We start from the raw sequence: 24,480 nt of genomic DNA, 5'->3' as shown, positions 1-24,480 counted from the left end.
AAATCTTCATTCGGTTTCCCGCATAAACTGAAAGAAACGCGTATATCGAAGAGGAATTCGAAAAGAAATTTTCGAAGAGTTTGTAACGTGATAAAAATGTATTATAGTTTGTTCACGTTTTCAAACGTGAGGAAGGAAATTAAAGAATAAAAGGACGATATCCTAAAAAAAAGAGAACAATTTCTAAAAGACAATGGGGCATTTCTGGGATTTCTGATCCACGCTTTTTGTCACGTGGTATAATAATGGTGGTATAATATGGTTTTGGTCCTCGATGTGCTAAGATCTCTTCACGCAGCTATAAAGCGCGTTCTTAGAGTTCCAAACAGAGACGATGTAAGCGCCGTTCGCGATAAAAATTGATCTTAGAAAACTCTAGCTAGCCTAGTCGAAATCTAAGGATCGGATCTTAAATATCCTAAATTTTTGAAAAATTATCTAGAATTGTCGTGAACGGTGAACTTTTGCGCGTCTCTACGGTCTCCACCTCCCTCTTTACACACGCGATATGATTACTATTATTATTATTATTAATTAATATTATTACCGTTATATTATTATTATTATTATATTATTATTGCCTCTTACGTTGACTCAAGTTCCTTTGTATCAATCCGTACGAACAAAAAGAAAATGGAAAAGAGAAGAAAAAGCTTGTATTATAAGTTCTATATAATACGCATTATATTATATCTTTAACAGTATTTTAATTTTATTTCACCCTGTTTTCTTCTTTCTTTTTTTTTCTAAAGACATGTAATATCCAGCATGTAGAAAAAATACACGCAGTATTCTTTCATTTTCTCTATCATTTCTTTCTTCGTTTTGCCTCGAACCTTTTGCTTTTCTCTTTCTACCACTATGAACCGGAAGTATCGTTGTATCTGCACCATGTTGTCTCGCGATGGAAATAATTCAATATTTGTAATAATGATTAATGACGAGGAAAAAAACGAAATATATCGTTATGTATGACGTTTATATTGGTCGAAAACTACGAATGGGTCGTGAGACCTTTTGCTTAACACGTTGAGGACGCCCTGGATTTTTGTACGGTGTTCCATACGAGAAATCGATCCTTTTTGACTCTATTTTCGACGAAATAAATCGCGTCGTTTGATATCAATATAAAAGACGAATTTGTATGGATGGAAAAAAGGCAAGAAACATTTTGTCGAGAGTATTACAATATCTGGATTTAATTATATAATTCTACATCTGAACTGCCGCCGCTTTGAGAACTCTCAAAACTCTTCTGAAAGTATTGGCTTTAATAACCTTTTATGTTTTAAAAGTAATATTATCTCATCTTTCTCCAAAAGTGGAAGAATTTACGCTCAATCATTGCGACAGTTTAGTGTGTGTATAAATTTTATTATCTCTTTTTTTATAAAAATTGCGGAAAATAATAAGAGAAGATTCTCGAGCGTTCAAAAACTGGAAGATATGACAAAGTGTCAAGTCTCCATTTTGAAACCTAAATTTAGCGCGTGAATCCGGTCCTTGATGTGTTAAAAAAAACGCAACGAGTGCAATATCTGCAGCATCTTGGTGGCCGTTTTCTAACGTGTGTAGGAAAGGATGTTACACACATATTGTTTTTCCATTCTCATTTTTTACTAAAACCAAGAACATCTGCGACGAATATAGCATACTATGTGCTGCAGCTGAGGCGGTAACAGCTCCACTATCAGATGTATGAAGATGTGAATTTAAAACACGAATAAAGAACATACGCAATAATTCTCCTTCTTTATTTAACTTGATTCCTTTTGATATTTTTACATGACAATAAGGAGATCTTTTAATCATACAACAGAATTAAGTCTTTTATCGAAAAAAATTAATATTATTTATAATGAGTAATTAAAATTATCTCACAAATATTCAGGCAGTTCAAATATTTAATGCCCTTCAACAAATGCACAAAAATATAAAAAGAGTATATATAACCCGCAATTATAAAAACTTATGTATATACAGCGTTTCCGAAATAGTAGTATAAACAGAAAGCAGGTGATTCCTTATGTAGAAGTAAATCGAAAATATGGTAATAGATAATATGATAATGAATAAATAAAATATTTTCGTATAGAGCTTCGTCTTCGAGGAAATCGAGTTTGAATATTCATTAATACAGGTTTATTTAACCAAAAATATGAAATGTAAAATATAGGAATTAACACATTATTATCAGTTCATGCTTCTTTAATTCGTCAAGCAAGTACATAGTATCTATCTGTGATACAAAGACATTTTCAATAATTTATAAATTATTGAAATAAATAAGTCATTAAAAGTAACTATATTAGTTACAATTATAACAAATCCTGATTAATATTCATAAAAATGAACAAAAGTAACGGCAATTAACTAGATTGAGTGGAATAGACAGATATGAACAAATTTCATTCTATATTTTCAACTTTTACATGAGGAATCACCTCCTTTCTGGTTATATCATAATTTCAAAAATACCCTGTATAATATACATACTGTATACATATATTTGCATTAAAGCAAATTAAAAACTTATAACCTAATAATTCGTGTTCATAACACTAGAAATATTGCAGAAATCTTGTAACAAAAGTCGTAAAACGTATTTGTTCGAAAACTTCTGAACATATCTTTATAGGAAGATGAGCAATATATATACACATAAATTCGTTCCAAAATTGAATACAAAAATAGTAATGGTGCTGATAGCTTAATAGCACTTGTTGTACATCAAATTTGTTAACAATATTACTCGTATTCATTAATAATTTGATATAAAAAATATGACGAATTTTAAGCTTAGAAAGTTTAGGCAAAGTTGAAAACTTTCAACATCAGTGATTCTTCACTGCAAACCGTTTACCTTATATTATAATAGAGCACAACAATAAACTATACTATATTTCAGATCAGTAAATAGGATTCCTTTAAGCATTTTACGAATTCTATACAGAGCTCCTTTTGGCGCTTCGTTCGAAATACATGAAATCCTAAAACATAAATATTTGTAAAATCGATAAATTTATTAATATTAGTATATGTACAAATCTATCTATATGATAACTTACGATGAGAATACAGGCACCGAGTAAAACAGCTTTAATTTTAACATCTAAATCCACAGGAAAACGTAGGCTGAAATTATCAGCATCTGTAAAAACTTCTGTAGTAAAACCACTCCATTTTTTTTTAATTTCTCCAACTCTATGTACTCCATCGGCAGACTTTATCTGAGGGAAAGGAGAAAAGAGTTATGTAAATACTAGTTAAATAATCTTTAAAATGATGTTCTTTAACTATTATTACAATTAATATATATTACAATTAATATTCTACCTTATATGTCACGTTCCCGCAGCATTTAAAACATGGTCCCTTAATCCTTAGAACTGTTTTCCCAGATGCATCGCGAATAGAAAACGAAGGCCTAAAAATATGGCAATTTTCTGTTACAGAACCGAGAAGCATGTCTCCAGAATACACCTCTAGCATCTGAAAATAAATTCAAATTCAAATGCAAATTAAATTAAATTAAATTTGAGTTTATATTTAAATATATAACCTCTTATCGTGCAAGGAAAAAAAATGGCGGTAATTTCGAAATTCGAAACAACTATTAGGAATAATTGAAGGAAGGGAATAAATCTGATTCTAGTTTTAATATTTAAGTACGTCCAATATCTTTCTGCTAAATATTCATACGTCGCTATTAATAAATCTGAATCAAAGAATTCATGAGTATAAAGAATGTGAAAAAAGGTTTGGTCAGCATGTTAACTATCTCTATCTTTTACAAGGTTGCGCAAGATAGATGCACAGAAATCGGCATGGCATGCTTTCTCTATGCATAATTCAAACGTGTTTCTTTTTAATCATAAATGAAAGCTAGAAAATAACATTCATGATAACTAATAGAATAATTTAAAAATAAAGTATTACAATTAACCACGTTATGCTCGTTATATGCAAAACATTGGTTCTTTCAAATTTACAAATAGCTATTTTGAAAATATACAAAAATATCACAAAATTAGTATGTTTCGACACGTTGACAGCCATGGTCATAGGTGCACGTTACCAGATTTTTTAAATGATTGGAATAAGATAAATTTCATGGACTAACAAATTTCCAACAATGTAAATGACTTACATAACATTGCCAGAAAAAAAATGCGCAAATACAATATACTAATATTTTGCAAAAATTAAATATTCCGGTTTAGTATATTTTACTCTATCGCAGCAAGGTAAAATATACAAAATTTGGTTGTCAGTGCAATGTGTTAATATAAAAATATTTTTCCTTATAAATCAGAATGGATGAAGTGACAGATGTTTGAACCCCTGTTATTGTGTATTATAAGTTATCCGTACGACTTCCTTGTGTAACGACTGTGCGTTCGAGGAGTATTTGTATTAAAGGGTTCTATTTACAGCAATCTCTTGTATGAGGATCAAGTGAGTGAGGTTCTTCACTAGAGACCGAAACAACGTATCCAAAAGCGGCTTTGACGAGCGGTATTGGTCAAAGAGTATCGATCGTGACCGGCTTTTCTAATGTGTCGAATAACTTCTCGTCGAAGGTAATCGTCACAGATGGTGCACACGTGCGAAGAAAGTTCGCGCGTTGTGTACACAGCATGTTGGAGAAGAAATTCAGGCGTACGTTTTGCAAACCGTATCTATTGGCCGCTATAAATTACAGTAACGCAGGTGCCAGATGTGTCCTTCGTTAACTGATTTGCTAACTACGTGACGGAACTTGTATAATATATTGTCACGATGTATTATTTCAATGAAACATATATGGAATGAATATATTCTGCATTACATATGGTAGCATTAAGATAGAATTGTTTAATATGAATTCCTGCTAAACATTTAAATAATAAATATGTAGATGTAGATATTTGTTGTCTATTCATACTTTCACATTCTTTGCTTATTCTGATTTTTAGAATATACTGACAACGTATGGCCGGAAAAGCTGGGACATTCTGTATATACACAACAAACATAGAAAGAAGACTAAAAAGGAAACACCCAATAGACCTCACAAAGGATATAACCTAACAAACACGATGATGGTACCCCGCTGGGGATAGCCACCCACATGCTATATTTTTATTTTTTTATTCACTAAGATATAATATTTTACCAAATGTCCTTCTGGACAAATTGTAAAAATTCAAATAAATAAATAAAAAAAAAGAAAAAATTCTGTATATTTCCAGCAGGCGACTGAAGGAGTATCAGTCAGAATTATTAGTTTTGCAGAGAAGTATTTATAATACTTAAAGTTATTTAAGATCAGGTATCAAATTTTAGATATAATATTAACACCTCAAATAAAAGAATGAGAAAGAAATGGAATTGGATTGCATTATTGGAACCAAAGACAAAAACAAAATAATGTAGAATATATTAGCATATCCTGTTTTGATCAAAATTTAATAATACTCTGCCTGCCAATCATATCACCATATAGATACGTATACAAGTACAAATTTTCTATTCTATTTATCCGTATGATTACTGATTGTACGTATTCGATCGTATTCTCAGATTGATATTAAAGGATGAAATACCTGCATGCAACAAAAGCAACAGCAACCTGAACACCTGCAGGGTCGAACCATACGTAGGACTTCCCTGTGATTGGTGTCGCCCACATGTAATTCACAACTACGTAGAGTACCCAGACATAGACGCGCGCATATATTTGACTCTTCCATGATATAAAACAATGGCTGACCATTAACATTCGTTACAAGGTATTTGTTCTCAGTCTCCCATCCAACGACAACTGTAATTATTTAATTGGTTCATTGACAAATTACAATTATTGCAACTGTACATTTATATTGTTTAGTAGAGGGATATAGCACGTTGTGTTTCGAATGATACGACACTAACCTTCCAATAATTCAAGTCGTTGCTGTATGTACAGACGATCAAGGACTATAAGGTATTCCAAGCCGGGTGGACAAGTCGTATTCTGCGGTGACCAGCCACCTAAAATCAAAGATTTATTAAAATTTAAGTTACCTCTTTTTTTATGTTTTCTTCTAATTATAGGCCATTTTTTTATATATTTCAAAAAATTGATTTAATCCAATTTAGCTATACATCCTTCGAATCATTTTCGATCCAATTGTCCTTTTTTTTAATCGTTAAAAAATTCTTAAGTTTGAGGAGAATATAAATACATTATATTTATATTTATTATAACAAGAAATAAATATATTATATAATTTCTTGTTTCACTTTTACGATAAAGTTCTCCACAACAATATTTATAAAAAGTAATAGTTATAAAAAATACCTAAGCGAAGTATTTATAGAAAATATTGATTATAAAAGATATTTATAAAAAATATAAAGACTAAAATACTAATTTCCTATTTCTTTAGACGAGAACAAGAAAGCGACGTAAAAATCCGAAGACTGTGGCAGGGTTAATTTAAATTCCAATTTTAATTTAAAAACAAAATGATCGTTAGTCTCAGTCGATCTGTAACCGTCAAATTTTCAAATTTATTTTTATCGGTTGAAGGACCTGCATAAATTTAATTTCAGGCTATTTAATCAGCAGCCAAGCGTGTAATAGAATCACCTCTTTTCCTCATCCGTAAGGAATCTGGTATAGCCCTTCTTCTTTGATCTATATCTCTTTAACGTGTTTCTGACCAAAGCACGGAGCCGTCTTCGGATCTGTTGTATCTTTCCCTTCCAGGAAGTTTCAAGATATTCCGACTCCATCACTCACACACTTTTTCCACAAACAAAATCTTCACCTTTTGCTTTTCATAATTTATCAAAATAAAAATTTCTTATCGATATTACAATATGTACTGTTTTCTAATAATAATTCCTTAACTCTTTCTCATTTTCTAACGAGCGTTTGTATGAATAAAAAATGCATTTTACAAACAAAATTTCCACTCTTATTTTTTTTTAGAATTCTAAACAATCATTTAAGATTGTTTATTAGTACCAGCAAAAATTGTTTACATATATCTCAGTGTATACTATTTTCGAATAATTTTCTATTTTTCCATATTTTGAAACGTTTGAAAGAATGGGCATGTACTTCACGAATTTATACGTGAAACCGCGTTATGGAATACCGAAACATTGGCAGCACTCAATACACTAATGTCAGCTATTTTCTCGTTTCCCCTGCTCAGCAAAATGATAAAACTTATGTACTTTCTTCCTTAAGATAGTTTTAGTTAGAACGGTTTGCTTTTTCACGTTATCTTTGCAGATAAAGAAAACAATAAATGCTCCCCCCCTGAGTTAAAACTTTTCCAACTGTTTAATGTAGTATCTTAAAATAATCCCAATCTTTTCCCTATACTCTATTTATTTTTCCACGTTTCTTTATTATCTTCCATGAATTATTCATAAATCTTTATCTAAAAAAATACAATCATAAATTGAGTTTTTTAAATAACCTTTTCATTGTCCTATAAAAAAAATACGATTGGGAATTTTAATTGTATCAGAACTCTGAGAAAGTATTACAATAGAAGTGTCACGTTAGACAAGGGAACAGCAAAATTGAAGGTCTTTATGGTGTCGTGAAGTGGAATTTTATGCAACATAATTATCCAGTCCTTCTTCTTCGGTAGAAGATTGTCAATCCGACGACACATTTCCGACTTGTTGTTTCATAAATTAGCCAGAATATTCTTTAATCTTTGTATACCATAAATTAGCCATGAATCACTTTAACACACAACCATACTACATAACTGCCACTTTACTATTCGACCATCACGAGATCAAAGATCATTTCGAAAATTTCGTTCGGATAAAATAATTTTTCTTTCATTGAGAATCCTTCGCAACATCTTATTGAAAATTGTTTATAGTAAAAATAATTGTAAGGAATTAATGAGTTCAAAAGAAATGTTAATTTTTAACATTTTCAATTACTAATTCCATCATTAATAGTTTATTCATTTTTGTAATAATCTTATTTTTAAGTGACTATCTCTCAATGAAACTGCTTGAAGGACATAAAGAAGTGGCAAGTCAGCGATAAATAGATTGAAAATATTTGTGCATTTCAGAGAAAATTAAATATGTATAATTAAGTATATGGAAAGTATGTAATATTCTAAAAATATACGAAATATTCAAAGTAAAATATTCGTTGCTATATTTCGAGAGTGCTATATGTTTATGTATGTTTCGCTTCTTTAATTGAACTTAAGTATTAATTTACATTTTGCATAATGATCCGCGGTCTAACGATAAATAAAAGTATCGTGTTACGATTTAATTAGAAATGGAGTTTTCATATATCAACGATATAGCGCTTCCAAAGAAGTACAATAATAGAAAACTAAGTATACGAAGTGCTTACAATAGTCACATAGCAACTCTGATCGTAATTATATATAAATGTTTACATTCATCCATAACCAGATACTATAAATCAATTCTGGTCATTAATTATCTACTATATTATCACTGTAATAACATTTCACTAATGAAAATTTGTATTTTTCACGATTCTTATTAAACGCTTATCACTGATAACACTTACAATTAGTAACTGGTCAATATTTAACACTAACTGCTCTACCGGTATTTACATAATACGTTTTTTTGTTGATCACAAATAATATTAACTGATTTAAAGTTTAAAGATTTAAATATTAACTGACACACACGATCTATAGATGAACCATATTAATTGGTTTACGTTGTACCTTTTTTAGAAAGATTTAGGAATCGATCGAGATCACAAATAGTATTTACTAGCGATAAGAGAACAGTGCGAGCGAGTACACGAAACTGGATGTCGCTTATCCTGCATACGTGACGCTTCCATCAACGAAGACGACTATTATCTACTTACTGATCGTCACTTGGCAAACAGCGGCTGTATCGTGCTTCGTTTACAAGCCTCTCTTCTCTTACTATATGTACGTAGCCAGATAATATTAGTGAGTGATAAATTCAAAGTCGAGTTACTACCTGAACATAGTGAAGAAGTTTTGGAAGTATTTAAAAAGCTACAGGATTGTTATTAAAGGATTATATTTTATAGTACTACTCTAAAGTTAATCTTTAATTAAAACATAATATAACGTTTATATATTGTATATTTAATTTTATGAATATAGATCAGATTTATTCCTCTTGCTTGATAATAATTATAATATTTATATATACAGTCTTTTAATTACAAATTTCATAACTTTGTTCTATTGTTCTATGCATTTGTTCAAATGATATGTAATCCAAATGTACGAAGAATATGACACTAGGCTTAGGTATTTATAGTTAGTTAAAAAAGTTTTATAATTTACTTCTGTATTAATTATTTCCTGATAATTCACATATTTGAATTAACCTAATCTAATATAAGAAATCTATTTCTGATTAGTATAAGTACGGTTTGTGTCAACAAATTTTTTATCGGGGACTTTCTATGTAAAAAATAATCTTGACGGAATCTGATAAGACGCGGATATCTCAAAGGTACTTTAATCAAGAATTTTATATCTACCTCGTCAACAATTATATTATGTCGAGTAATCGTTTGGAATTTTCGAGCAGTGAAAACTTTTGTAAAATAACGGAGACCTATACAAATATATGTTAAACATTTACAAATAGGTAACCATATTTATAGATACAAGAACTAGAAAAATAAATTTTAAATAAGACAAGACAAATTCTAAATAATTTTACCTTGTGGTATCATTGGTAACTCGGGTTGTGGTGCTTCAGGTCCTGGCATTGATATTCCATATGGTGGTGGTGCAGGTTGTGGTATCCCAGGTGCTATCCCAGGTGCTATCCCAGGTTGTGGTATTCCAGGTTGTGGTATTCCAGGTTGAGGTATTGAAAATGCACCAGGTGATGGTGCAGTAGCAATAGTCGGCGGATATGGTTGTAGAGCAGAATAAGAAGTCGAATTCATTTTTTTGTTTAAATAAATTACTTTCTTAAAATCCACGACAAGATAAACTTCTTAAACTCCTATCTTCCCTGAAACTAAAAAGAAAATCATGATTAAAAATCAATCTTAATAAAAAATCAATTAAAATTAAAATTAAAATCAATTAAATAAAAAATCGAGTTTAATATCTAATTTTATCATTTTAGTAAAGAATCTGCAAACATACAATTCGAATTCTTTTAAAATTTAGTAACATATGTATGTATATGGTATTCTTAGTATGTAAGTCATCTTATTACATGCATACAAAAATACGCATTTGCATGTGTATTTTGTGAAGAACTTACTGTATGTATTATACAAACATTAAGTGATATAATTCTATGTAAAAAGGTAACAATCAAAGCATTTCTCTTCGCTTTGTTTACTTTTTATTTCGGTATCTAGGTTATGTTTGTGTATATCCCTTAGTCGGTAACGCTGTTCGTATAACGACCTTTCTTATCAACAGAGCGGTTGCACTGAGTGTAGTTACGAAAAAGATCGTGCGGTGACGAAACTCTAATCGTATAATACTGTTTATGTTATTGAAATTGTCAGGTCATTGTCCGCTCGTAAAGGTCGTTGTAACTTATGGGAGGATATGAACTGTATGAACTATAGCCGATAAATTTCCATTCTTTCATTGATAACAATCCTTTGTCTCTCGATATGTCTATGATCGATAAATTACACGGATATTGCTGGTCAGATACCAATTCAATCATAGTATAAACTATACTATTACAAATTCAATTAGCATATAATTGCATGATAGTAGCAGTTGTTTTTATCTTTTCATTATCATTATCCATACATCAATTAAACATTATTCATCAAGTTTTCATTGTTTTGTATATTGAGTGATTCATAGTTATCTCAAGAATTATTGAGGGTAACAGCAAAATTCTTTTTTGGTGTCTCAGTTCAAAAAATACAATTTTGCCAAACACATAGGTGCTGCTGTTAACATCCTTACGAGTATCCTATGAAAGATTCCAATAAATCGTAGAAAGATTACTCAAAAAAAAATTTATTATTGTCTCTAACAATTTCCAAGATTATATTTTGTATCTTCATTACTAGACTGCGGATGTTTGCATTTTTGGGAAATTTAATTTTCAAGATTTCTGTAAATTTCCAAAAAACTACAAAATACATATAATATATGCAAGAATGTACAAGACATCCAAAGTAGGATATATATTATGACATTTAATGGACGAAGCAAATTTTTATATAGACTCCATTTCTTTAGTCAGGTTCACAAAAATATAAAATCGCACAAACATCCGCTATTTATCATTATATATAAAACACACTGTATATTCTTCTAAGGACTCTATATTTCCACTTTTATTCGCTCTATTTAGGTTATGTACATACATTTTTACGGTTATAATATATTTAATATGTGATAAATTAAAATTCTTACGAGTTCTTATGTCTTATTAAATTATAATGTAACACGATATAATTTAAAAAAGAAAAAAAAAAAGAAAAATAGTTGGTAAAATAAACATGCAGCAAAATAGGCAGGAAAGTGTAGTGCGAATTGAAAAGAAAAATAACACCTTAATCTAGTTTCGACCTCATTGAATGCACTACTTTTTAATAGCCTTGAATTAGATTTCATGAGACCTAATCGACGGTTTCCTCGTTTGTTACGAACAACCTCGATAACTTTTCGTTCGTACGATCTTTTTTCAATGCGCGCGCTCGTAACACGCACTGATTACGCTTTTCACGGTGAACGAACGACAAATTATACGAATTAGCGTTACACGATCGGAGCGAACCACATTTTGGTGATGCTCCAATTAATGACACTGAAAATCATCGATAAGCGTGGCGATAAGTGCACGTGCGTTTCAAGAACCATGTGCATTGTTCTGTATATTCAACGATAGCTGATTCGATGATATTTCCAAATAAATCATTTGCTTGCTCGTACAATTATCAATTCTAGCTTACATTCCATTTATTTATTATATATCCAAGCACCGACATTCGTAGCATGTTTATATTGTATAAAAATGTGTAACGTTTATTATTATATATTTGTACGAATTTCTAATAAAGTATAATTTATTATTTTACAAATAAAACCTAGCTATAATATATTTGAAATTATTAAAATATGACTGCAGTATAATTATTTTTTCAAATTATTATATTATTTTTATTTAGATATTAGATAATTCCTAAAAAAAAAAAGATATGAAAATTCTTGTACTGAAGTTAAAAATTAACTAAACTACAATTCTTCTAATACGCAGAAGGATGGAACGTTTCAAAAGATTAATGAGTATTAACATTTAGTAACTAATTATCATCATTCGTCACCAAATACTACGTAAAGTGATGCATTGTTCAGTTATGTACACTTTCATCGGATGATGTCATCGTGTCTCACATGTGTCTGCGTTCGCATACCACAAGGTCGTTAGTGCTTGACTATAGGAATGACGTATATCTATATGGAGATACACCAATACAAAAGAAACGGGAGGTCTCTGTAAACCGCAAGATACGGTAGCAACATGCGCTTCCGGTTTTTCAGAAAAGTATTAGCTACGCCCTTTAACGATGGAAAACGAAACATGAACTTACTTGTAGCTTCTCGTTATCTCTTTCTTTTTCTTGTTCTCTCTGTTTCTCCCTCCCTAACCCTGTCTTTCTTTTTTTTTCAACACTATGCAAAAGAAAGGGAAATACTCAATAAAAACATACGAAGCAACAAGCTCAATAGAAATCGAATGTTCTTGTCACGCACATCTCTTTAGATGTTTTTTTTTTTTATTGATCTATTTTAGGAATATCGTATTTATGCGGTGTTTTCATGTAAGTGAGAAACTTTATATAGACGAATAGACAACGTTTATTTTTTATTGCTCAATGATGCAATATGATTGACTTTGCTAAAAAAGCAATTAAAATTGCAAATAATCAACAAAAAATCAACGAAAAGTGGTTCGTGTTCTATGAATCATTTAACAAACCTGGTATAACATTGTACCTTTATTTAACCACTATAGACGGAAATATGCAATTCCAATGACTTTTAATAAACGATCAAATTTATGCTAATACAAATTATTATTATTGTTGTTATTTGTGTTTATTGTAACGGGGATTAAAACTTAGTACAATCTTTGTTTACAAATATGTACGTTTAATACAACTTTGATTGCTTTTTAATTTATTACATATATATGTATTACTATAACTATGATTGTAAGTTAATATAAATAACGATTATTCCAATTCTCATCTTAGAACAAAATATTTTGTTACCATAAAATTTATTAAAAACCAAAAATGAACAAAAAACAAAATTTTACAGAATAATTTGTGATATTAATAAAACTCACTGATGAATGCTTGGGAGTTCGTGGCTTTTGAGATCGTGGATAGTGCTGTCTGGAAGATAAGAGAATGACACTTGCATCCGGTAAAGGGAGTTTCCGTGATTCCTCTCTTACTATTTTCCTCGAGTGTACGATTATACACAAAGAAAGAGCGAACAGTCAGTCCTCTCATCGAGCGCTCCGATTCGTTACGACTTTTCCAACCCGATCGGTATTCACCAATCGTAGAACAGTGCGATCAAGTAAAAAGGAGCCATGCCGGAAAATTTGGAAACAGGTCTTAAAGCACAATTTTTCAGTCCCTTACGAGATAAGTTTTGGAAAGATATATATTGAGTAGACGTAAACTAGTTATAGGTTGAAAGCGGATAGAGGCAGTTCAGGCAGTGGTCCGATGTTCGGCGCAGGAGGTACGAAAAGAAAATCCAAGTGTGATAAGATGGCGTCACGCACGTCAGATCTAGGGAAGAAGTGAGGGGTAGAGGAAAGACAGGAAGGAGGCAGGCCAGGCGAACGTCGCCAGGGGACTGCGGTGTGTGACAGAGAGTGTGAATACGGGTGCTGTCATGTCTTCTTCGGACCTTAAGAACGGCTACGTTTCGATCACGGTAAAATCTTGTGCACGATTCATCGTTTAATAATATCATCAATGCCTTTGTCCGGCAATAAGAATCGTTCTAGTTCTAACGCGATCGTCTCAACGATACGAAGAAGACAGAGTTAATATAGCGGCAGTCAATTTTTGTAGTGTTCGAGAAAGAACAAACGTGCAACGATAATCGGCTAAAAGGTACTCGAGAGAGAGAGAACCTTCCTCTCGGTCCTGGACACGTCGAGGAGGAGGAGGAGACGGAGGAGACGGAGGCGAACTGCCAAAGAGATGCGCGAGTTCAAGGTAGTCGTCCTCGGCTCGGGCGGGGTAGGCAAGAGTGCACTTACTGTGCAATTTGTTTCGGGATGTTTTATGGAGAAGTACGATCCGACGATCGAGGACTTTTATCGGAAGGAAATCGAAGTGGACAACTCGCCGTGTGTACTCGAGATCCTCGATACCGCCGGTACCGAACAGTTCGCGAGTATGCGCGATCTATACATAAAGAACGGCCAAGGATTCGTCGTAGTTTATAGTCTGACGAATCATCAGACTTTCCAAGATATCAAGGCGATGAAGGAATTGATAACGCGCGTTAAAGGTACCGAAAGGGTACCTGTATTACTCGTCGCGAACAAGCTTGATCTCGAGCATCAACGCGAAGTGGATACCGCCGAGGGTAACGCTCTGGCGCAACTCTGGGGTTGCCCATTCGTCGAAGCATCTGCAAAACATCGCACGAATGTGAACGACGTGTTCGCGGAGATTGTACGCGAGATGAACGTCAGCCCCGAGAAAGAGAAGAAAAGCTACTGTTGTTGCAGCATCCTCTAATAATTAATCAAAATCCTGAACCGTGGGCTAATTGAGCCATATTAGGTAAAGGAAATGCATATAGTGGCTGGATCGCAGTACACTTGGTGAAAATTTCATTCATCCAGTGGCTACGCTCTCTCTCTTAGGCTCAATGTTGGGCTTGTGCTGTGAATTCGCCAATCTGTAAGACTAATATTATGATTGTAATGCCTGGATTTTTGTGAATTCAAAATACGTCAAAGACTCATGCCGTCTCTCTTGGTTCTTTTTCTATTGGAAAATCGTAGCCTGCTATTTGGCTGGCTGTTAAATATTTTAATATACATGAATAGTATTATGTGTAATATTATTGTAATATATAATAGTAGATATAAGTGGGCAATGAAAGAGGTAACTCCGTCAGCAAAGGACCAATACTCGAGAGAGAAAGAATGAGGAAAGGGAATAGCAAATGGAATAGGAAAGGACACAGATACCATCGAGGGTGATAACAGAACTGCCCTGCAGTAGTTGTTACTTGTTAACAGCAAAACCAAACTCGATACGTCTAGCTTTCTGCTCAATCTAAAAGATACACCCGTTGCGTATTTGTTCCAGTCCATGAACCTCTATTACTCGCAGGTTAGATTAACAAAACATTCAAACTATTTGCAGATATTGAAGGAATCACTGTGATGGTCAGCCATTTGAAATAGTAAAAAGAATTGGAAACATTAGAATAAATGTTGTTTACAATGTACAGTCAAGAATTTGAAAGAAGATAGATCGTTTTAGATACATTGTGCAATGATTTCCATTAATGATATGTTACCTATGCTCAATGTCAGAGGCTGCAGTAAATTATATAGATGGTGTGTCGTTAATGGTACTGGTATTGATTGTACAGTTCCAATATTAGAAATACATTTTATTGAGGTGAACATGATGGAGTATTGAGAATGGTCACTAATAAATAGAATTTTATATTTAAGACCAGAATATAAATATCAAAAAGATTCCATAGTATACCAGATATTGTGCGTATTCTTATTTCAATAAGAATTACCTTGATCAGAATGTAAACTGAAAGCATAACACCCAGTGCTTCAATTGATCGAAGCATGAAATGAAAAGGAACGAAAGAAAAGAAGAGGAAAGAAAATTGCAGTAATATTACAGAAGGACAGTAGTGCATAACATCAATCGTAAATATAATTATAGGATTTACATGGTAAAGTGTGTACGATAGAAACAAAAATACAAGATCTTTATACAATTTCAAAAAATTTTATGGCCAATTTAAAACAAAAGAAACCAGCAAGAGGAGAGAGGTGAGACTTTGAAATGTGTTTTTTCACAAAGGCTTGCTGGTACATTGATCCCTTCAACTGCAAAATACGTATGTGGTACTCATAATAATCAATATATCCATTGCTTTGTACGAACAAAAAATCTCCTTTCGAAACTGATTATCATTGAGTTCGTGAATGTAAACAGATAGATGTAACAAAAAAGAAAAAAAAAAGAAGCAATGGACTCCCTTATAAGTAGTAGTAGGTCGTGTGTAATTTTTCTCGTGTGATCAAAAAAAATCATATTATCCGATGTTAAATACCGCTTTTATACCATAACAGTCATTACATTAGCTCGATACATTATTATTTAATGCCACCATCGAAGTCATTAATTTCCGTGTGATCGCTGCATAACGTACCTTAATAAAAAAAAATGAGGGTTGTTCAATTTGATTATCTTCTCTTTCTTTCTTTTTTACAAATTTTAATGGGAGGATATTAAATCCTGATTTTATAAAAACAAAAGAAAATGTGAATTTATAGTTTGTATAATATCTACTTGTTCGTCTCAATTATCTGTCTTTCGGATCGATTACGAATGTTGAATTGTACACGACCGACAGCGCTTCCCGTATTCGAACGTGTCGAAGGGCCGCGATATCGAACTGAAAAGTTTCAAACGAACTGATGTACAGTATTTCTATCATTGGTAGTTAGAGAGGACAAAAAAAAAAAAAAAAATGAGTCCAACGATATAGAATTCTTGGGAAGAGTTATCGATCGTACATTTAATTCGTTCTCTCCAATTGTCGGTGCACTTTTAGAAATGTCGTTTCGTAGCGAATATGCGGGGCTAGATGTTCTTCTTTCTAACATCGCAAAGCATTTAACTTTGTGCATTAATAACTATTATACATGGTTCGGAAATTTCTATGTTTTTTTTGTTAAGTTTAATTATACGTTTCATGTTACATAATTATATATTATAAGTTTAAACGATTATTTGTTATTCTTTACATTTTAGTCTCATTCCAAAATATTAGTATTTATAATTTGATACTTTAGAAACCATTATACATCATATATGTATATATATATGTATATGCATTAGGGGAACTAAGTACTCGAATATACAGTAGAGCATATAGAGGGAGAATCCGAAGTAGCCTCGCGTATTCGTCTAATGAAGGGTGCTAATACGTTTCGTCAGTTTAAGATTGGTGAAGCGTATACCGACGTAGCGAATCGGCCATTTAATATATTTCGTTATTGTACTCAAATAATATAAACACAGGCAAGGAAGAAAAAAGGGGGGAAAGTGAGTGGGAGGGGGGAACGGGAGGTGGCAACACAGATATAATTATTCGTATCCTCTATTTTATCACTCGGAAAATTCATAGTCTCGCTGTGATCCCGTAGATTATAACCGCAGTTTTTCTATTAAAAGGCGACGATAATAACCGCGTATAGAAGCCTTTCAACGGCGAATCAAAGGGCCTCTTTGTGAAACGTGTAATCGCTCTCGCTCTATTATCGTTACGTTTTTTCGCCCTCCTGGGTTTTTTGTGCTTCGCGAAAACCATAGATCGGCAAAGAGAATAATAAAAAAAGAAAGAACGAAAAAAGGAAAGAAAAATGGTAGAGTGTGGGGTTGGACACGGGGGTGGGGGAAAAGTAAAGGACGCTCATTGACTGCCCGCGGGATAGCTTTCTAAGTACATTATATACACACTAAATGCACGAAAAAAAAAAAAAAAAAAAAAAAAACGGAATAAAGGAAAAAAGAAGTTTCTATATTTGTATCGCTTCTGAACGTACACGCACATGTTTCTCCGGCGTGGGATCGCGTTTTAAGAATATTTTTCTAAAGAATGCACTGAAAACTTTTGTACACGAGAGAGAGAAAAAAAATGAAGAGAAACCCAAAAAAACGAAAAATGCAAAAAAAAGATGATAAAGTACTACTACTAATAATACTGATAAAAGAACTGTCCTCTTACTTGGAAAGCTATCGAGCATTAAGAAAATACTAGAAAAAAAAAGAAATAGAAAAAGAAAAAATCGAGCTTCGCCTGAGTGAGCATATCAAGTGTCAAGGACCAGGTACGTTTCGTTCCCTTGTTTCTCGGCCAGCAAATATCTTTTAATATTATCTATCGTTTCTTTTTTTTTTATTTCTTTTATAACAAAAGTGAAAGAAGGAAAAAGATTAGGCAAAGAGAAAGCACAAGAATTCACCACCTATAAAAAAAACGATTCGCATACGATTTTATAATTAGATATAAATAAATGAATGAATAAATAAATGATATAAATATAAATATATAAATATATATATATACATACAATATATATGTATACATGCAGATTTGTTACGCAACTGGGTCACATTAATTCGAGAAACACCACGATTTAGATGTATATCGGCCTTTCAGTACTACCTGCGTATGATATTGAGTACGAAATACGTTATATTTTTTACAATGTGAAGAATCTGTAAATATTATAGCGTCGAATTATATATAATAATAATATTAATAATAATTAATAATAATATTAATATTAATGAAGGAAAAAAAAATTTGAAGGAATACTGATCTGACATTGGAAAAGACAACAATGAGAATGGCTTACAGTAAAAAAATGTGCATTTCATTGACAAACAACCTTCGCGAGATATAGTTATGTTCTTTGTTGTTTTAGCCCGTCTTTCTTTGGTTCGTTGTTCTTTGATCGGATTAACTATACTGTTCGAGCGATAATATCACTTGGGTAGACAAGAAACAGATACTCGAGACCACTCGATTGTAAACGACACCATCCGCAAAAATTGCTCGCTGGTATTTCGAATTCTTTTTTTTTCTTTCTTTCTCCACCTGAGATGTTTGTTAATCGCATCGATAAAAGAAGCAGGAGAAATAGGCGAAACGAAAACATGCGTTATTTTTTACCAGTGGCGAAAGAAAAAAAAAGAAGTAAAACATAAAAGTATGTACCACTCGTGTATTTCCTTTTTTGAAAACGCGAGTGAAAATAAACGAGTATCTTTTTTTGTGACAAAATATTCTCATTCTTGATTTCGTTTTCATTTGTCAAAAATCTACTTTCAATTATCAAACCTTGTATTGTATTCCATTTATATTACCAACATAAGAATCTAGTCACTATAGAAATCTTGTAACTCAATGACATGGAAAAAATGTATGGTTCTTAACTTGGAGAAAATAGTGGTTTTATTATGAAAGGCATGACTGTACTACCCTATTGTCTAATTAATTAAAAGTCGATTCTTTATATTGAAATTATTTTAAATATTAATTTTTTGATAAATAATGTCTAAATAATGTAGCATGGATCTAATATTTGTAGATTAAAGATAGAAATCGTAATTTAATTTCAAAGACGATAGGCTGATACAGCAATTTTGTCTCATATTGCAGACCAAATTTTTTTCCATGAAAGCATTGAGACTATCCAGAGGAAGCTACCCACTTGATTTTTGCCTGTCTCAATACTGGTGCACATTTTTTCTTTGTATGCAATTTTTTCACATTTTTTTATTACTAACCATTGTACTGGCATTTTGGAAATATCGCACAAATATAATATAGAATAAAAACAAGCAACTACTTTAGTACTGATTATAAAAAAATCCTTTAGGACGTAAAGATGAAAAGTTGGAGATTTCAATAAGATGTAAAAAATTTTTCGTTACAAAAATTGAAAATACATACAAAAAATCCCTATAATTTTTAAACTTGTAAAATTTTTAATAAATTCTTTTACATAAAGTGATTCAGCAATAGAATAATCGAATTAGAAATTTATTGATCGTGAAAATATTTAATATCCATTTGCATTAGTTGTTTTATGGTTTATTATGGAAATAATTTTTTAAATACTTTATAATTCGATAAAAATCGCACAAAAACTAAAATCTGTAGACTCAAAAAAGAAGAAAACAAATTGTGTAACGAATTAGTGGTAAGTATATATATTTATATATATATTTACAAATATAGGGTGCGGCAATAACTCTGATCACTTAAAAATATCTCAAGTTTACCTCCGTTTTTAAAATTCCGTACCATACTTTGGTATGACTGGTAGAGTAGAGAATGATTTCAACGACTCCTAATTCAATGTCATTCAACAAGAAATAAAACAGTAAACGACAAACCTTACGTCATAATAAATGTTCGAAGTGCCCATTTACATCGATGCAACTTTGAAATCGTCGAATTGTCAAAGCCCGTGTACTTGTTATCACTTCCGGATTGATTGTGGCACATACAATGCAATGAGTCTTCGTTTCATATCTTGTAATATTCTCCCGGTATTAGTCGTTGGACATATTTACATTTGTAACCAATAACACTACTGTCTCACGCATTATGCACGGTAAAAACTACTTGATAGAATCTTCCTCAATCGATGGATAAGACGTGATGGGTCAGTTTTGTGGCTAGCTTATCTTCCTGATATTTATTAATGATTAAAAACACCATTCGATTTCTGTGGGAAATATTAAAAAATACTGTGTACCAAAAAAAGCTAACAATGCTATTAGGCATGAAACAAAGACTCAATCAATTTGGAAATGATAAGTGAACAGGCTTCGGCAATTCGATGATTTCAAAATTTGCACCATTTCATCATGACGTAATGTTTGTTGCTGTCTTGATTTTTGTCTTTTATTTATTGTTAAACGACCTTGTATTAAGGGTTGTTGAGATCGTCTAAACATCCTATATTTTATCAAACATAAAAAAGTAATTTAAAAGAACGGACGTGACCTTGAAATCTTTGAAAACCCTTTACCTACAAAAAGATTATTACTGCTATATTATGGCCTCCTTCACACTATACAACTTTTGTAATCAAAATTTTTCCATATCTCTAAAAATAACGGAAATATTCAGGATGATCAGAGTTATTGCCACAGCCTGTGTATTAATCTTAATATTATAAATACAATATATTTTACCTAATGCAACTATTGTAGCATATCATGAAGTATATTAAATTTCTGCTTTAGCATTTTGTGAAATTTCAGGATGGTATCGATAAAGGCCAACTTAGATCTTTTAATAGTAAAAGAATGAAATAGATTACATAAATGTAAACTTAAAATATAAATACTTTAAATTCAACAAAGAATCAATATTCATAATCCATTCCCACTTTTATTTATTTCGGGACAAATAGATCGTTCATTCTCCTAATACATTCATAAGCTTCTGTTGCAGGTACTTTCATACAAGCAGAAATTATTTCATAGGTCATATAACAATTTGAAATTTTTAGAGAATGAGGTATTTTATATGTTGCTTCACTATATTCATTGTACTTATTATATTCAAAGCATTGATCACTGAAATGATGAAAAGTGTTTAAAACATCTTGCAGAAAACTTGCAGAATCATTTTCTGTCTGATCATTTAAATGCGTAATACAGGTAGTGAATAGATCCGCATAAGGACTATGTCTTATGCTTCCATCGAGTCGGTTGATATTTTTAATTAACGTTTGGTATACTTGCTCATAATTTTCTATTCCTTCAAGCGATACAAAAGTTCTACAGAAACGCGTGAAAGACTTAAGTAAAAATGTGAATAAATCGTACCCACCGATAGATGGATATTCTAGAGATAAACAACACGCCTCCATCGTCACACGTAGAATATGATCGTATGCATCGATTTCGTCATTCCATCCAAAAACGAACCAATAAATTATAGTAAGCTCAGAACATATTCTCTGATATTCTTCTTCGGTCGAACGAATGATCAAATGGCGCAGAAAGTCTTCTCTTAATAAATTTAAATTAGACAAATAATGTCGCAATTTTTCTGAAGTTTTTGGATCTTCTTTTAATCTGTTCAATACAACAAAACAACGTCTTTGATAATCTTCGATTACATAAATTACACTGACGCCTTTTTGTATAAAATACCAAAGGGAAGCGAAATGTAACTTGTCTATTGGTTCGATGACAGAATCAATCCCATCAATAATGTCTTTTTTCATTGAAACAGAAAAATTTTTGTTTTCCAAAAAATATGGCAATATTCTTGTTATCTGAATAAATATTTCATTGCTTACATATTTGGAGATGCTTGTATTTTTTCGAAGGAACGACATTCTTCTTGAAAGAGCTAATATCAAGTCTTTAATATTCGTATCTTTGGTACATTTCACCTGCAGTTTGCGAATACTATTAAGAACAGAACTTATGTTTGATACATTAAAGGTATCTTGCCTTAAATATGGTATATAAACGTTATTTATCAAGTCATGTACTTTAATTACAGAATTGTCTAACATGATATTCACGAGGTCCATGAATTTTTTAGCATTCCATTCTGTATTTTCTATACAAATAACTCTTAGCACACTTGTTAATAATATTTGATTATTGCCTTCTCTTATTTGCATAAATGGTGATAGTAAAAGTAAATCATTAGGAGAAATCATAATATTTCTATAACGAGAATGACCAATAGTAATTTTCAAAAGTACTGTTAGTATCATTTTAGGATTTTTTAAAAGAAATAGTAAAACCGTTTTTAAATTCGTGGAAGTTTGTAAATTTGTGTTTCGCATAATAAACTCGTGAAATGCTTCATCTGTGTGCGGACACTCTAAATAACTTTTACCATCATATTTTGTTAAATACATCGTTATAATTTCGTAAATGTCTGTTACACTTTGACACGATAATATTTTTATAACTAAAGTGTAACTAAATTCTTTTAAATCTTCCTCTGTTGATTGTGTAAGAACAAAAGTAAGATATTCTAACAGTGTTAAACAGTCTTTTTTTTCTAGTAATGATCTATTGTCATAAACGAAATCAAGCGCCGTGCGGTCCCATTCTTTGTACCTACATAACAATTCTCTCATGAGCTCTTTTTTACCACTATGTATGGCACAACAGAGTTCTGATAAACTTAAAGCAAAGCTCGACTGTTTAGGATCTGATTTACATGATAATTGCTGTAAACATTCTATCAAATGCGTGTTTTCCGATAATTGCTTATCATTTGATACAAAATCTATAAAGTAATAACATTCAATTCCAATGGAACGTTGTAAAGAGATCATATTGTTCTCTTGATCATCCAACTCTGCCCAGCTTAAGTAAATATTACAATCAACTTCTTTGATTTTAGTCAGCAATAAGTTCATCAATTGTTGATTTAATGTCGATATAGTATTTTCTATCAATGTACTTTCACACTTTACAAGTGCTTCTCTTCCAAACGTAATGCTATACAATTTTTCAAGTTCACTAGAAATCAATATCTTTTTACTTTTGTTTTCCAAACATTTTCTTATTGTACAAATTAACTTCTTTAACATGATACCATGTCGTTCACATTTCTTTAAGCCTGATGCTTCCATCAAATAAGGTAACTTTGGATTTGTTAACAATGGTAAGAATTCTTCAAAACTCATTAATAAATTTTGTACGCTTTCCTCAACATTCTTGGATTGTACACTACATTCCTTTAATTGAGAGAATTTAGTGTATATGATTAGTATCAATTGATATATAGCTTTAACTAATCTTTGAAAGGGTAATCTGTCTATACATTTTGTAACTGTTTTCACTACCTCTGTACACAGATCAAGTGGCATATATAACAGAGATTCAATTAAAACCTCCTCATACTCAAGACTCCATAATATTTGTATAAGCAAATATGGAGATAAAGGTGGACACATATCAACCAAGTGACCGCTGACAAGATCTTCTGCCAAACGTTCTTGATTCTCAAAATTAGTATTTAATAATAAGTATTTATATGACTGTATACATCTTTCATTATTTATTGAAGTCTTTTCCTCTATAGGTATATTATAGGTTTTAAATATATTGTTCATTGATTTACATATGTGTTCAATATGATCATTATTCTCAGTTGTAATGCACAAAGTAAGTAATTTCAATTCTCCACATTCTTGACTCATTTTCATTAGATACATCTGAATCTTTTTGTAAAATTCATTTAGTTTGCTTGACCATTCCATCTTAGTATAATTAATTAGAACTATATTGTTTCATGAAAGCCTTTCCTTTATCGATAGAGATTCATATGTACATCTTTATATAAATACCTCTGAAAATTAAATACAATTGCTATTAAATATATCAATTACTAAAATGACATTAGTAAATATGAATTCAATATACATAAATAACTATGATATATGATATATGAAATAATCCAAATTGCATTAGAACAAATGATTTGTTCTTGCATTACATAAAAATAAAAAATATGTAAAAAATACATAAAATATTAACATTACCATAAGTTTGTAGAATAATAAGACAATATATTCATCCTTTATATTTAAACATAATTACAATAAAAGCATGTAATTTTCAATTTAAAATTATGCTTCAATATCAGTTAGTCAGATAAGTTTATACGTTTCTTTAAAGTCCAGTAA

At 31.4% G+C, this 24,480-nt stretch overlaps 3 protein-coding genes and 1 long non-coding RNA gene across 8 annotated transcripts; 2 read left to right on the top strand and 2 right to left on the bottom strand.

Annotated features, from left to right (window-relative positions):
* Window positions 1-277: 277 nt before the first annotated feature.
* On the bottom strand, window positions 278-13,480 carry LOC139991207 (phospholipid scramblase family member 5). Of its 3 annotated transcripts, none has more exons than XM_072011157.1 (7): window positions 13,339-13,480; window positions 9,715-10,020; window positions 5,917-6,015; window positions 5,589-5,806; window positions 3,337-3,492; window positions 3,069-3,230; window positions 278-2,990 (listed from the first exon to the last, which is right to left on the bottom strand). In XM_072011157.1, the coding sequence occupies exons 2-7, from the start codon at window positions 9,944-9,946 to the stop codon at window positions 2,946-2,948; spliced, it is 912 nt and encodes a 303-aa protein (XP_071867258.1). In that variant the 5' UTR covers window positions 9,947-10,020; window positions 13,339-13,480; the 3' UTR covers window positions 278-2,945. The 3 variants fall into 3 exon arrangements, with proteins under 3 accessions (XP_071867258.1, XP_071867261.1, XP_071867259.1); XM_072011160.1 differs by lacking the exon at window positions 13,339-13,480 and adding an exon at window positions 12,578-12,766; XM_072011158.1 differs by lacking the exon at window positions 13,339-13,480 and adding an exon at window positions 10,273-10,429.
* LOC139991223 (uncharacterized) lies at window positions 8,196-9,122 on the top strand. Its single transcript, XR_011800761.1, has 2 exons — window positions 8,196-8,360; window positions 8,740-9,122. It is a non-coding gene; the product is annotated as an uncharacterized lncRNA (long non-coding RNA).
* On the top strand, window positions 13,477-19,643 carry Rap2l (Ras-associated protein 2-like). 3 transcript variants are annotated; one of them, XM_072011170.1, is made up of 2 exons: window positions 13,477-13,612; window positions 13,687-19,643. In XM_072011170.1, the coding sequence occupies exon 2, from the start codon at window positions 14,216-14,218 to the stop codon at window positions 14,759-14,761; it is 546 nt and encodes a 181-aa protein (XP_071867271.1). In that variant the 5' UTR covers window positions 13,477-13,612; window positions 13,687-14,215; the 3' UTR covers window positions 14,762-19,643. The 3 variants fall into 3 exon arrangements, with proteins under 3 accessions (XP_071867271.1, XP_071867272.1, XP_071867273.1); XM_072011171.1 differs by having other exon boundaries at window positions 13,487-13,612; window positions 13,693-19,643; XM_072011172.1 differs by lacking the exon at window positions 13,477-13,612 and having other exon boundaries at window positions 13,709-13,943; window positions 14,084-19,643.
* A 1,540-nt stretch (window positions 19,644-21,183) lies between these two features.
* LOC139991193 (uncharacterized) lies at window positions 21,184-24,460 on the bottom strand. Its single transcript, XM_072011129.1, has 2 exons — window positions 24,332-24,460; window positions 21,184-24,143 (listed from the first exon to the last, which is right to left on the bottom strand). The coding sequence occupies exon 2, from the start codon at window positions 24,052-24,054 to the stop codon at window positions 21,208-21,210; it is 2,847 nt and encodes a 948-aa protein (XP_071867230.1). The 5' UTR covers window positions 24,055-24,143; window positions 24,332-24,460; the 3' UTR covers window positions 21,184-21,207.
* Window positions 24,461-24,480: the final 20 nt, after the last annotated feature.

The sequence above is a fragment of the Bombus fervidus genome, chromosome 9 (assembly GCF_041682495.2).
Source record: "Bombus fervidus isolate BK054 chromosome 9, iyBomFerv1, whole genome shotgun sequence".
Lineage (NCBI taxonomy): Eukaryota > Metazoa > Arthropoda > Insecta > Hymenoptera > Apidae > Bombus > Bombus fervidus.
Note: the sequence above shows the minus strand (reverse complement) of the source record. Positions and strands in the feature narration are given on the sequence as shown.